The 15844-nt window shown below is 45.6% G+C and overlaps 1 protein-coding gene across 1 annotated transcript in view; it reads right to left on the minus strand.

Moving 5' to 3' along the window:
• Positions 1-15475, minus strand: part of wnt9a (wingless-type MMTV integration site family, member 9A) — a 64912-nt gene extending 49437 nt beyond the window's left edge. The window contains exon 1 of the mRNA XM_067978812.1: positions 15365-15475. Coding sequence (XP_067834913.1) covers positions 15365-15450 — 86 coding nt within the window. The 5' untranslated portion in view covers positions 15451-15475. The remainder of the gene's footprint in view (positions 1-15364) is intronic.
• Positions 15476-15844: the final 369 nt, after the last annotated feature.

Genomic DNA, 15844 nt, shown 5'->3' on the forward strand with positions numbered 1-15844 from the left:
CCAAGGCTATTTTTCTTATGGTTTTCCTGTGCATTTTTATCTCGTCCTTTGCTCAATATTTACTGTTACAAAATTCCTAACGAACAGTTAAAAAAAATACAGAGCACCCAGTGGCTCATTTGGAGAATGATCCACATTTTGTAGTACTGAGCCATACAGACCAGGGAGGTTAGATTCCCCCCCTCCCCATCTATGCTGCGCTACCTGATCTCAGACAGGCACACCAGTTGGGACGCTACAATTCGCTTCAGTGTCACTGAGCTGCGGAAGGGCATAATTAGCCTGGCTACCCGCTACTAATCCAGTGACTTCTTGGGCGAGGTGCCATGGAGCTGACAGTGCCCGTGCAAACCACACCCCAGCAACAGTCAATACCTTCACTACACTGGAAAAAAAGTGAAGAGAAACCCGATTCTATTTTTACCAACCCCAGTATGGCTAAGTAACAGAATAAAGCTCCGTCTATACTGTCCCATTAAACACTCCCCGAGCAGGTACAGCATGGATTAGATACAGGATTAAGCTCCCTCTACAGTGCCCTATCAAAGTCCCAGGTCAGGTACAGCACGGGTTAGAAAGTTATGGCACAGAAGGAGGCCATTCGGCCCATCATCGCTGAAAAAGAGCAATTCAGCTTAATCCCACTTTCCAGCACTGGGTCCGTAGCCCTGTAGGGTACGGCACTTAAGTGTACATCCAAGTACTTTTTAAATGAGTTGAGGGTTTCTGCCTCTACCACCCTTTCAGACAGTGAGCTCCAGACCCCGACCACCCTCTGGGTGAGAAAATTTCTCCTCGGCTCCTCTCTAATCCTTCTACCAATTACATTAAATCTATGCCCCCTGATCACTGACCCCTCTGCTAAGGGAAATAGGCCCTCCCTATCTAGGCCCCTCATAATTTTATATACCTCAATTAAATCTCCCCTCAGCCTCCTTTGTTCCAAAGAAAACAATCCCATTCTATCCAATCTTTTGTCATAGCTAAAATTCTCCAGCCTTGGCAACATCTTCGTAAATCTCCTCTAAAACCTCTCTAGTGCAATCACATCCTTCTTGTGATGTGGTGACCAAAACTGTACGCAGTACTCTAGCTGTGGCCTAACTAGCATTTTATACAGTTCTAATACCGAATAAAGCTCTCTACATTGTCCTATGACAGTCCCAGGTCAGGCACAGCATAGATTAGATACAGAATAAAGCTCAGTCTATACTGTCTTATCAAACACTCCCAGGTCAGGTACAGCATGGGTTAGATACCAAGTAAAGCTCCCTCTACACTGTCCCACTAAGTACGCTTTGCAGGCAGTTTGAATAGTGATAATTGTTCCTGTCCCCAGCTGTAACTCTTACGCCTACAAGTATAAAGTTCCCTTGCAATCCCCAATCATTTGCATTACTACTGCTATTTATATGATGGCCTCACCTTGAGATAAATATGTTGCAATTGCTCTGACACTAAGACACTTAAATGGCTGTAATTTACTATGTGAAACCAAAAATAAATCTAAAGAGAAAGTTCTGAGAATTGTGTGTTGAGATGATCCAAGTGCAAACTGTGGCTACACTAAACAGGCAGGAACAAACTCCAGCTTCCATACTGAGCAGTTAGGAAAACAGGTCCTTTGAGATGTCTTCTTCTAGCTGAGGTCAATGACATCAATTATATGTTATATTCCTCTCGCTCAGCAAGGAATGTTAAGAGTATTTGCAACCCATCCATCCCTACCCCCACTAATTCACCTTCCCGAGGGACTACCACTAGACGTGGTGGGAAGGCTTGTGTGCTCCCATGACCCTGGGAGCCATGCTGGCGGGGGTATAACTCCTGGTAGGATCACCTAAGCCTGACAGGTCCAAAGGTAGAAGCCGGACTAAAGGCAGTCCACCGGCCCTCCTGGTAGCAGGCTGTGAGTCAGGCTAACGGCCAGTCTACGTAAAAATACCTTTCGTTATGGAAACAACCCAGAGACAGGTCGAGTATGCTGCAGACTGGCAAATATAAACGTCGACTGTGCAGAACCGCAATCTGCTGAATGTAAGGCAAGATGATACTCCAAGGGAGTCAAATATCTTGCTTTGGACAAATAGGAGTGGAAGAAATGGATTGCCTCATGTGCCGCTAGGCACAAGGAACTAACTATCCACTAACTCAGCATGGCTGAGAGTAAACCCAAAGTCTTCTTACTCTATCACACAGCTCCCCGCACCTGGCTCCTGTATCTGATGAGCCCTGGTCCTTTCACATCAAATAAGAGGAGAAATCAGCTGTAAGAAAAGTCCACAAGAGCCTAACAGTGCCTCTGGTACCCCAACTCTCCCATTATTGTATCCAGCCCCCTAATGTTATTGTCTCCATGATCCTGCCTGCCAGATTATTTCAAACATCTATTACTGTTTGAGCGAAGCAGCTTTTAAGTATGGTGGTGTAATGAATATGGTCCTGGACTGACAACTGTGAGTTCAAATCCCACCAAAGTCGGCTGTGGAACTGAATTCAATAAATCTGGTCAATTATGGGCTGCCACCAGAGAGAAAAAAAAACTGACTATGAAAGCTTCCACATTGTTGTAAAATATACAACTGGTTCATTAATTTCCTTCAGGGAAGGGAACCTGCCACCCCTATCTGGTACGGACTAAATGCGAATCCAGTCACATCTTATGATTCTTAATGCCCTGTGAAGTGGCCCAGTAGGCCCCTCAGTTGTAAAAACCATTGCTAGCAGGTCAAAAAGGCTCATCACCACCTTTGGAGGCCAACTAGAGATAGGCAATAAATGTGGCCTTGCCACACATCCTGAGAATAAATAAAAATCTGCTTTACTTTTCTCATTCCTGCTATCCTGACTCACTCTGAAGTAATATTCTGGCTTTATCTACTCTATACACCTCAGTGCGGTCTTCCTTTGTAACATCCTTCACTGTAATCTGTAGAGCTGTGAGTTTCTCCAACCTTCCCTCATAGCCCATCCTCTGCACATTGAGATCAGTCTTGGTGCTCTTCTCTAGACCTGTTCCAATACCTATACATTTTTTTTGTAGCAGAAGACAGCACAGTATTCCAGAGGGGGAAATTCTCTGATTTGGTGTTCCCAGGAAGGAGCCTCAGTCATCGGGAATGGATATTGGAAATCCGTGCATGTGCCGTGTCACATGCCGGATATTTGTGGCCAGAAAATTATACGCAATGTGTACTTGAATTTCTGATGTGAGCTCCCAGTGAGTGAGGCTACTCACTGGGAGGGCGAAGTCAGTAAAAATTACCCCTCAAGTGTGGACTTCAGTGCTCAGGTGCCACATAAAGTCAGGAAAACTTCCAAATTGTAGGGTAAATTTACTGGTGTGGAGTGGAGCGAAAAATGGAGAATCTGGAAAGGCAGTCAGCTTGCTTAATTTGTGCCACTCCCGATTTACCTCACTGGAATATTGAGACCCTTCCCCCCCATGAATCGGGGGAAGGGGGCACTGACCTCTGTGATGGATTCTTCAATCTACACTTCCACTCAAGGGGGGCTGCTCACCAGGCTTGTAGTCTTGGTGAATTTGTGTTTCAACATTGAGGTTTGGCACCACTGGCTAAGCTTCCAGTACAGGCAAGTGGGCTGAATAGACACAGGTGCCAATCTTGTTGACTGAGGTCAGTAAATTTGGCAGATCCCCGTATGTGGCCAGACTGCAGTGCATTCTGGGTTAATCACTGTCTGTCAGGCTCCAGCTCAACCCCTGTGGAGTTTCACCACACGGGAGGCTAGGATTGTCCAGTTGCATTGCATAGATTAAAGAGATAAGCGGGGCAGTTTTCAGAACACATGCTGGTGGAGACCCATTGCCACTGCTTATTCAAAATTAGTCCTACATGGTAACTATGGTATGGGAGCCTAGTGGTTCTGGTACTGGACTAGCAATCAAGATTGTGAGGTCAAACCCCACTATGGTAAATTGAATTCAATAAATTGAGGCTGGCACCAGATAAAATAAACCATGCTGGATTGCCATATAAATTCAACTGGTTCACTAATATCCTTCAGGGAAGGGAACCTGGTGTATGTGTGACTCCAGTCCCATGATTGACTCTGAATGCCCTCAGGGAAACTAGAAATGGGCAATAAATGCGACCTTGCCACATTGCCCACATGCTGAAAGCAAATATTTTTTTTAAAAACCATTAGCAAATGAAGACTCCCAGTACAATCAGAGTCTGCATGTAACAAAACAGATGTATATCTAATGTGCAAGCTCAGTACTGGTTGAGATTTTTCCCCCTTGCTGCTCCTAGACTTTTAAATACTCCACCCTGCGTAATCTCCATCCTCCCAGTTCAAGCCTCTAGTGGGTGTCTTTGAGGGTAGCGCAAAATGGGTGTCAATGAAAAGAAAATCGGGTGGGGCATAAAATAGGTTGCCGATTCACCATCGACTGTTTTGCACTACCGCCGAAGACCAACTTCACCCTCAGTCAGTCATCGCTTCCTCCTAGAATCCACAGGCTTTTGAAACTGAAGCTTGGTGTCACCTAGTCACCACTGCTCGTGTTATCTCATCTTCACTCCTGCTCTTTTCAATCTTGGTGCCTGAGTCTTGCACTCTAGACTTTGGCCCTTCACCTCAATTTCTCAATAAAGATACTGCTTTTAATTCAGTATTAATTGCGAATCTTGCTGATGGGCCATGAGAATGGCTGGTACAGGAAATGTGAAAGTCGTGCTAGTGTAGTATAGGAGACGCTTCTAGGAATGGGATACACTGAAGGGACATGTTAATTCTGCATGTAATGCTGGCCTGGACATATTTGATGCCGACACTGGGTGGGTAAAGTGGGAAAATAAAAGGGTGATTCCACACTCCCAATCAGGAAGCCATGCTTCCAAGGAATGTGGATTGGTGATGTGACTAACATTGTAGCCCCAGTTCTTCAGCCTGTGCTCCCTACGAGTGCAGCTCCCTGCTGAGAGCACTGGATTGGGGAATCACGTTTACATTCTGTTATTCAGCACTGTTATGTCCCACCTTGACATTCCCACGGCACCGGTCAGACTCTGGTACCTCAGACCAAATGGTTGTTCTTTATATGTGAACCTAGCCTGTAACATGTTGGCAGGCTATTTGATGGTGGGGAAGATAGGACAACAGATCAAAACTGCCTCACTCAACAACTCCACCCCCCTTCCTATACAAGGGCTTTCCAGCAGGAATCACAGTGACCAGGAGCGACAAGCTTGACTGATTTCTTTCCCCCTTTCCTACTCCGAGATTGCAGTGGCCAATCGCAGCAGCCTAAACATCAACCCAGCTGAAATCAGCTAACTCAGCACAGAACAGGGATTGAACGTGGGTCCTCCAAGGTCCACATGCATCAAGTGTCAGTTGCCAGCGGTGGCTCAGGGGGTAGCACTCTCGCTTCTGGATTATGAAGGTTATGGGTTTAAGTCCCACCCCAGAGACTTGAACACAAAATCTAGGCTGACACTCCAGTGCAGTACTGAGGGAGTGCTGCAATGTTGGAGGTTTCGTTTTTCAGATAAAATGTTAAACCGAGGCCCCATCTGACTTCTCAGGTGGACGTAAAAGATCCCACGCCACTATTCAAAGAAGAACAGGGGAGTTCTCCTGGTTTCTTGGCCGATATTTATCCCTCAACCAACATCACTAAAAAAAAGCAGATTATCTAGTCATTTATCTCATTGCTGTTTGTGGGACCTTGTTGTACATAAATTGGCTGCCCTGTTTCCTACATTACAACAGTGAGTGCACTTCAAAAGTACCTCATTAGCTGAAAAGTGCTTTATGATGTTCTAAGTTTGTGTAAGATGCTATCTAAATGGAAGTCTTTCTTTCTAATCGGAAGGTTGGGAGTTCCAGACTCACTCCAGGGTTTGAGCTGGCAGTCCAGAGGCGTGCTGCATTGTTGGAGGTGCCATTCTTTGGAGCATAGGCCACATTTGCCCTTTCAGATGGTTGTTAAAAATCCCAGGAAAGCAAAAGAAGGTCTCCCAATATCTTGGTCAATATTCCTGCCTCAGTCAACACCACACAAAAAAATATGAACTGTTCATTCATCTCATTGCTGTTTTGAGGGGTTGTGCAGTGTGCAAAATGGTTGCCATATTTGACTACGTTACAACAATTGGCTGCATCTCAAAGTAATTCATTGATGTGGTTTAAGACATTTGAGTGGGGCTATATAAATGCAATTCTGTCTTTTTAAAAAAAAACTGCACAGACAGTGCATTTACCCATTGATCCACCAAGAGTTAGTGCCAAGAAAAACGGTCTCTTTAAATCAGAGTAAAAATAGTCAAGGACATTATTCTCTCTCCCCCACCCCAATCTTCTTCCACATGCATCCAATTTGCAGTAACTGAAGCTACTAGCCAAAAGCAGCAAGGCCTGGGTTTGAGAGTCAAGTCAGAAACACATTGGAATGATCTGCACTGTGCTGATAGAACTAACATCAGTCCCAGGCAGGCCAGGCTCGCAGCCAGAAACTCATTGGCTCAGGTTCCCAGTAGAGCACAGGGTCGAGCCAACAGCACGCTAACAGGTGATTGCCGAGCCCCAGCACTGCACATAGTGCAGCTTTCTATCCAAGTATAGTTCTGAAAAATACCGTACTAAAACCCTTTCCTCTCCTCTCCTCCTCCCTGCCAGACCACACTAGAGCAGACACTTCACGGTCATTGAATTCAGGTGTTAATGTGTCATTTCCAACACCTCCCCACCCCTCCACTTCCTCCGCCCTGAAAGCACTGATTCCTGCTGGGATTACAATCCCATAAGGGCCCTTCGGCACTTTGCCCAGGTGGCCACTCGCAATTTGTGAGGAAGACATTGCATGATGGCAGGCTGCTCGATGGCAGGTTCCGCTCTCAGAAACACTTCACATACCATTGTTTTATTTTTGGTGCAATCAAGTTATCCGCAGCAAGATCCCACAGACAGCGATGAGTTGAAGGTGGCTAGTTAATCTGTTTTTGGTAGTGTTGGTTGAGGTAGAGATGTTGGCCCGGGACATCAGGAAAACTCCCTGCTCTTCCCTTTAACATCCAACTGAACTGGCAGATGGGACCTCTGTTTAATGTCTCATCCGAAGGATGGAACCTCCGACAGTGCAGCACTCCCTCAGTATGGCGCTGAAGAGTTGGCCTAGATTATGAGCTCAACTCCTGGATTGGGCCTTGAACTCACGTTTTCTGACCCTAGGAGAGAGGGTAGTACCAACTAAGCTTCAAGACTGGCATCAGTGCACCTCGGCTAGGTATGGGAAAATCACCCTGGATTCCTGCTCCTGATCACTATCCGGCAGCCCCTACTGGAAAATAAATGCGTGTGGAACTGGATGGGGACAGGATAGGGCTTTTCTCATCTTAGCTTAGTTGGTACTACTCTCTCTGCTGGAGTCAGAAAACTTGCATTCAAAGCCCAACTCAGGAGTTGAGCACATAATCTAGGCCAATTCTTCAGTGTGCCTGTTGGACAGTCAACCACTTCAGATAGATAATGGACGAGACCTGGGAACATGTGCATGACATTGCCAGAATGAGGGAGGGGAACTCTACAATGAGCTAAACTGACCAAGCTTTCTTGCTCATCCATAATTATCTAGTGATCAAGGATAAAAGGAGGACCAAAAAAAGAGTCCATCTCCCAGAAATAACGCACTTATTCGGTTTGTGGAAAAGGTCATTTTCTTTTTGATAGTGAAAAATGTTCAAAATTCTCTCACCCACGACCATTTCTAATACGACCCACTCGTTAGATTCAATACAACGTTCCGTTTATCAAAAGTACGCGGTCACAAAAAAACAATGGCAAGTCACAGTTTGATTACATGGGGCAACAGAGAAAGGAGTGTGGGAGACATGTACTTTAGTGGGCTCGCTCTTCGCAAGGAGACAAGTGAGGAGCGAAGCAGCCCGCCAAGTGAGTGCCAGGTGAGAGAGGCGAACAGGAGGCTTGCAAAGACCCCACCCCTCCTTTGTTGATGGGTCGGCCTTGCACATTTCTGCGAACTGGGCCGAATGTGCCATTCCTCAGGAGGAGTAGGGGAGGAGATCACCTCCCTATATTCTCGGGATCAATAAGTCAAGAAGCAGGAAGCAAAAAAAAAGGAACATTTTCAAACCGTTTGATACCTCATAGTTAAATTCTCCATCTTAGGAAGGTGCAGTTTCAATTCCAGTTGTGTCATGTTGAAATCCCTCCTTGGCCTTATCCCTCCCTATCTCTGTAACCTCCTCCAGTCCTACAACCCCAACTCCAGCGTTCCTCCAACTCTGGCCTCTTGTACTCCCCCACTTCCTTGGCCCACCATTGGCGGCCGTTCTTTCAGTTATCTAGGCCCTAAGCTCTGGAATTCCTTCCCTATACCTCTCCGCCTCTCTTCTCCTATATGACGCTCCTTAAAACCTGCATTGTGGACCAAGCTTTTGGTCACCTGTCCTAATACCGCCTTATGTGGTTCGGTGTCAATCTTTGTCTGATTACACTCCTGTGAAGCGCCTTGGGACGTTTTACTACGTTAACGGTGCTATATAAATGCAAGTTGTTGTTATTGTCCCTGAGTTAATGTGCTTGATAGCAGGCCAACAATTGGCCTCAGTGTCGCTGAGTTAGGGAGATAAAGCAGACAGGGGGGATTTCCTGCTCCTGATCACTGCCCTCCTGGAAAGTGCACGTGCTCACATGGGATCGGGCGTGGCTGGCGATGTAGTTAGTCTGTCGCTACTCACCACCATAGCTCGCACGCAAAGAACGACCACTCAGATGAGGTACCAGAGGGAGAGCAGAACTGGTGGGCCTGTACCCCAACACGAGTCGGCAAGGGAGGATGGGGGCGGACAAGAGAAAAAACAAAAAAATGATTCGTCAACCCAACACTCTGCGGCACAACGTCAGTGTCCCAGCACATCACGCTAAAACACATCATTTATAAACCAGTTTCCTCCCTAATTTAGCACTGGCCCCACCTTCAACTTTGGTATACGCTTCCTCCAAGTGGCTGTTACTCATGACCATTCACGGTGAACGTAGTTTATTCCAGCGCCATCTTGGCAGTATTCACTTGGAAGGATTAGGGCTGTCCTTCTCCCTCATCCTGCCAACAGCTTTTTTAAAAAAAAAACAAACGTAGAACTGGGCAACGCATGACTGCGTCCATAAAGTTGGCATTTACAGTCTAGTCCCGGGGACTGTTAGGCTGAGGAGGGGCAGGTAAGACGGGGCCTGGCGTGTGTACAAACTTCAAATTACTGCCGGCTCCCCTGCTGCACTACTACAGTTACAGCCTCCCCTTCTCACAATTTCCTGTGGTGTATCCTCCTGTGGAATCCTAGGATACAACACGATTCCAGAGCCACTTCCCAAACAGATGTACTGGGAGTGGGGGGGAGGAAAGAGAGTGGTGAGAGGCAGCACCGAATATATGCCAGCTCCTCGAAGATCTGTAATCAGTCACGGAGGGATTCAAAGCCATACTTCAAATATCCTGCAGGAAATTATTTTTGTATTCCATTATAGGCGGGGAGTGTTGACCCGAACCTTCACATAGCATCAACGCTGTTGCAGCTGGCGACCAAAGCCACCAGCCCAAATAATGTCTCTCTCTGTGCGTGTGTGTGTGTGTATGTGTGCGCGTGTGTATGTGAGCCTGTGTGAGTCATGCTGAGTGTGTGTCTGCGTGTGTGCCTGCGCATCTCCCTACGCGTCGCCCTGTGCGTGTGTGAATGTGTCTGTGTGTCTCTCTGTACGTGTCACCCTGTGTGGGTGGCTGTCTCTCTCGGTCTTCGTGTGTCTGTGCGTCTGTCTATCTATGCACGGGTGCCTCTTTCTCTGTGCGGGTGTTCTCTATGTTTAATTTCAAGGGGAAACATCTTCACAGCGCAAGCATTTATTACAAACACAAGAGCCCTGATTTTAACCCTCTCCCCCCTGACGAGAATGGGGCGTGCAGAGCAGGGCGGTGGGTTAAAATATCGGCGCTCACCGGAGTCGGGCTGCAAACACAGCCATTTTAACAGGCACATTACGGGCATCCACAGGTAGGCGAGGGATTCAAAGGTCGGGGTCGAATGACATCATTTTAGCCGGCAGCAACGAGGTCAGCACCTACTGCCAGCGTCGCCATGGAAACCCGGCTATGAGGTTCGACAGGCCCAGAAGAGGCCGAATAGTTCAAATTATTTATTTATTTTTGTTGAAAAAGGTTTCCTTGGGGAGGGAGCAGGAGTGCTCCTCCAGGCCCCACGTGGAAACCTTGGGCCTCCCCTGCTCCGGACTGCCCATGATCGCCTGGCATTCCCCACACACCCTCTCCCCAACATCACCTACCATGGATCCCCAGCTGCGGCCTCCTACTGCCCTCGCCCGACTCCTGACACCAGATTTGGGCAGCAGTCATGCCCGGCTTATTTAAAAATAGAGGCCCGGGAGTTAAAATGGCCCGGGACTCATGTTGGCGAATAAACGCATTAGCGCGACGAAAACAACGGCCCAATCCTTCGAACAATAATTTTTTTTTTTTTGTTAACATGAAGATAGTGGGAGATTCGAACTTGAGTCTGAGACCCTAAGGGAACGCGCTCAGAGTCAAAAAAAAATCAGCCGCTCCTGACTACCATCCAGTGAGACCTGCTGGAATGTGAGTGTATTGAGACGTAGGGTGAGGACAGGAGCAGCACGCAATGTGATGATCCCCATGGTTGAATAGACCCATTGTCAAGAGTCCCATGTGAAGAATAGCCAGTTAGATAAAATGTTTTTGGAGTGATGCCCCAGCCCAAGTTGCAATCTCACAGATGGAAAGAAAAACATGAAAAGCAAATGAACAGCAAGAAATCGGCAGCGTGGCACTCACCGGAGTCGGGCTAAATATCGTTACACACTGAGTTTACTGAGACCCGACTACGAGAGGAAGAAATGAGCTCAGCCATGCAGCTAGTAAGCCCACTGTCTGGTGCGGCAATGAGCGTACAGACAAGAAAGCTCCCCTGGTCTGCGCAGAGTTAGCTGAACTTACCTGGGGTGGAGGTGCAATTGGCCTCAGTGAAAGAAAAGAAAGAACTTGCATTTATATAGCCCCTTTCACGACTTCAGGATGTCCCAAAGCGCTTCATAGCAAATGAAGTACTTTTAAAGCGTAGTCATTGTGGTAATGTAGGAAACACGGCTGCCAATTTGCGCACAGCAAGGTTCCACAAGCAATGAGATATTGACCAGCTAGTCTGTTTTAGATGTTGATTGAGGGACGAATATTGGCCTGGACACCGGGAAGAATGCCCCTGCTCTTCTTCGAAATAGTGTCGTGGGATCTTTTACATCCACCTGAGAGGGCAGAGGAGGCTTTTGTTTAAAGTCTCATCTGAAGGACAGCAACTCCGACAGTGCAGCAATCTCTCAGTATTGCACTGAAGTGTCAGCCTAAATATACAATGTTGTTGGGCCGGGGAGAGGAAACTTAATTCGGTCTTGCTTGAACACGCAGTGTCATGTGTATTGGACATGGGGTGAGGTTAGGACAGAATCGACTATGGTAAAAGCCCTCTAAACTTGTTTTAATGACTTCTCAACATCCATCAGGCTCACACCTGAGGTCTGGCGATAGTTACAAGAGGGCAACTGGAAATCATGGACTGGGGACTGGGACCGTGGCACGAGTTGGCACCTTTAGGAGAGCAGCGAGAAAATTGGAAGGGAAAGAAAAACAAAAATACAGACTTATCAACTTATATGTCAGCTGTGTCTCAGTGGTAGCACTCTCGCTCTGAGTCAGATGGCTGTGGGTTCAAGTCCTGTTCTGGAGACTTGAGCATATAATCTAGGCTGACACTCCAATGCAGTACTGAGGGAGTGCTGCACTGTTGGAGGCGCCGCCTTTCAGCTGAGATGATAAATCAAGGCCCCGCCTGCCTTTTCAGGTGGACTTAAAAGATCCCATGGCACTATTTTGAAGAAGAGCAGGGAAGTTCTCCCTGGTGTTCTGGCCAATATTTGTCCCTCAACTAACATCACTAAAAAAAAATTAGCTAGTCATTTATCTCATTGCTATTTGTGGGACTTTGCTGTGCACAAATTGGCTGCTGTGTTTCTTACATTTCAACAGTGACTTCAAAAGTACTTGACTGGCTGTAAAGATCATGAAAGACTCTATATAAATGCAAGTCTTTCTTTTACATGAGGCATTCATCTCCAACACTGAGTAAGACTGCATTCAGTTCTCAGGCTTGGGACTCGCATTCTACAAAAACTAATATTCATTTAATTCTACGGAACCTAGATTAGCCAGCAGAGGCTGAGAAGCAGTGGCCTCTACACCCTGAGAATTGAGGGCTTGGGTGACCAACATATTGGTAACAGGCACTATGGAAACCAGAGGGGGAAAGAGTGATAACGTGGATTATGGGATGGGGAGAAAGCCCAACGACTTCCTTAGGAACTGAACAGATCTGTAACCTGCAGCGAGAGAGAGAGAGAAAGAGAGAAAGAGGATTCTGCAGAAACCACAGAAGAGGGAGAGAAGGGACATATTTTGCCACGTGTAGAGCAGATTCACAGAGAGCTCCTGGCAGAGCATGGCATTAGATCTCAGGGGTCCTGCTGAAGGGAGGGGGGAGGCAGGCTCAGGGGTGGAGTCTGCAGAACATGGCAAAGACTTCAATCCTTAGAACTGAGCTTCAGGACTTGGCTTGTTAGTGCGCCAAACAAATACACAGCTACGGATGGAGTGAAGGATTCATCCCACATCAAAATGAAGACCCATGTAGCATGAGCCATCCTGAGAGGAAGGGGGAACAGTCACCCCTGGTCTGTGGTGAGGATTCGCAACACTGCCGATTCCTTTGATTAATAATTAAGGGAGATTTAATGGGAAACCATCCTTTTTTAATTGAACAGAAGTATCAGTGAAGAACAACGGAATGAAGATTTGGTCTGGTCGGTTTGTAGCCACAGCAGAAAGATCTGAGTTTCCTATTTCTAGAGAAATTGTAAGAAAGTGGAGTTGAAGTAGTAGATCAGCCATGGCCTTATTGGAGCAGGCTCGAGAGGCCGTATGACCTACTCCCGCTCCTATTTCTTATGTTCTTATGTAAAAGCCTTTGTGGTTTTGCTAAGAGTAATAGTCAGTGAGAATCTTCCACTAGGTTTACAATGTCACCAACACATACCTAGAACTGACATTTGGTGATATTGATAAAAATGAAGATTGATGAAGATTTGATGACAGCCTATATTTCGTCTCCAATTTAATTTAGTTGATAATATTAGTGGACAAAGGTTGATGATCCCAGGATATTCTCTATTTTAGCAAATAAGATTCCCACCTGCGCTAAAATAGCAGAGAGCAGAATGTCAACACAAACTTCCTTTGAGGCCCAGACCCTTTAGTCAGGGAGGGACTGGGGGAATCTATGTATGTCTGAACTGGGTGCGAAAATCAAAAGACATTACAATTAGGGAATGTCCCTAAACTAACATTAAAAAAATAAGCGTCCGTCCGCTAATTTCACCAACAGTAAATTCCGGCCCATAGAGAAAATCTCCTCTCGCGGGCAAAGTTGATCTCAAAATCACAAGGCAGGCGATACAATGACCTTTCTGCAAAGGAGCCGCTCCTTTTTTAAAATCGCAGTGAGAAAGTAAGATCAGCAAGACAGTGCCCCTTTAAGACAGGTGCACCTTAAGTAAATATCTGAGTGAACTATTTCCGAAACACAATTTTATAAGTAAGCACCGTTGATATATCTTTTTAAATTGTTCAACATGAGACTGGGGAGGGGAGAGGGGGCTTATATTTCACGGTAGTTTGGAGACGTTTCCTAATTATAAAATCATTTCATTTTGCACTCAATTCAGACAGGCAGAGCGCCTGGATTAAGGGATGAGGAGTCTGGGGAAAAAAACAATCAGATCTGTCCAATTTTATTTACTGCATAAATAATTTTACCTAAACAAATAAAAACCTGAATAAAAACATGACAGGACTCTTTGGGTCATAACAAGGTCAGTTTCTAATTTAAACGAACTGAATTCACCCATTCCCATTTCTCCCTTTTTTTAAAAAAAAAAGTTTTTTTAAGTGGAAAGTTATTTTTAAAAATCGCTAATTATTTGAATTTGATTATGTTAATTATTTCTCATCTGTCTCAAATATTGGGAATAGTATGGACTGCACGTTTTACATTTCATTTTTTAAAAAGTTTTCCCCTCATCCTATAAACTGATCCCAGTCTCACTTCACACCCTGATAAACATGAGGCCAGTGGAATTTGGAGGTTGGAGGATTCCCTGGGATTAAATCCCCGATCTTTTCTTTTTTGAAAAATATGATTCCACAGTTTTTTTTTGTAAAACAGCATGTGCTGGCTTGTGTTATTATAGCTGGTAACTGTAAAGCTGCTTCCAAAATACAAATGGATCTGCTGGTCCCACTAAAAGGGGAGAAAGGTCTCAGAAAAAAAGACTGTCTGCATAACTTGAAACTGCAAAAAGATGAGTTCCAGACTCATAGTGTAATCCAAAATTTGATAGAAACCGCGATCTAGTATTTCAATTGCACACATACAAATCTGAGCCCCCCCTGTTGGTTTACTATTCTCATGTTTAGCAGGCGTTTCAATCTTGGTGTGGGAGGTGGGGGGGATTTAAAAAATATATATAAAAGTCAACAAGTGTTAAGTAGTAGCTCACTCCATATATTATACACATACACACACACACGCATATATAAGAGGTAGGGGGAATAATTCAAAGGAAAGTGCAACTCCTCTCCTCCCCCTACATATTGCATTTCTAGTACAGCAATGCACTTTACAATCGGATAGAATATAGATCATTGCATTAAGCGATGACACGCGACATAACACAGTAAATCCTGGGAGAGACAAACAGCTTTAAAAAGGGAGACACGTTCAGATAGGATCATGAGACAATCTTTTTTTAAAAAAACACTTCAAGTCAAAACGTGATCCGTCCAAGAGAGATCAGACCGCACTCGGGATAAAAGAAATATTAAAATCTGAATTACACACAACAACCTGCAGCTAGGAGCTCCGTACAGCTTCTGAATCCTCCAACCTTCCCAGAGACTGAGAACAGAGAGGCGCACCCAGCTAATTTAAAAACTCGCTATATACATTTTCTTTTGTGTTACAAAAAAAACACACCCGAAAAATTGAAATTAAAAATTCTGCGAAAGTTTGAAAAAAAACTTTTTTTGAGAAAGTTTTTTTAAATACTCTGGGAAAGTTTGAAAAAAAAAGTTTTGAAAGTTTGAAAAAAAGTTTTGAAAAAAGTTTTGAAAGTTTGAAAAAAGGTTTTGAAAAAAGTTTTGAAAGTTTGAAAAAAGGTTTTGAAAGCTTTCAGGACGTACCCGAAATAGGCAGTGGTGTTGCCGATGGTCAGAAGGACTATAACAGCGAAGAGTTGCCATCCCAGAGAGCAGTGTCCATCCAGCATTTTGCTGTACCGGCTCGAAAGCTGACCATCTCGTTTCGTATTGAGGTTAGTTTCTGGTGAGTTTCGCGATCGCAGCGTCTTCTTATAGAGCAGCCGAATTGAGCCCCAGAGCCAGGCGCAGGCGCGCTAGCCGGTCCGCCTCCCCGCTTAGCGAGCAAGCACCACAACAAGGGAGAGGGGCAGGGTGGAGTTGCTGGAATCAGAGGGAGGAGGGGGGGGGGGCGGGGGTGGTGGTCTAGCGTCTGACAGCGAGAGAGAGAGAGAGAGAGCTGCAATCAGGCTGGGACCTGACAGAGATAAATGAAATTGGACAGAAAGAGGGAGATGAGCTAGAATCAGATTGGGACAGAGAGAGGAGGCTGGGGTCAGACAGTGCGAGAGAGAACTGAAATTG

The sequence above is a fragment of the Heptranchias perlo genome, chromosome 3 (assembly GCF_035084215.1).
Source record: "Heptranchias perlo isolate sHepPer1 chromosome 3, sHepPer1.hap1, whole genome shotgun sequence".
Taxonomy (NCBI): domain Eukaryota; kingdom Metazoa; phylum Chordata; class Chondrichthyes; order Hexanchiformes; family Hexanchidae; genus Heptranchias; species Heptranchias perlo.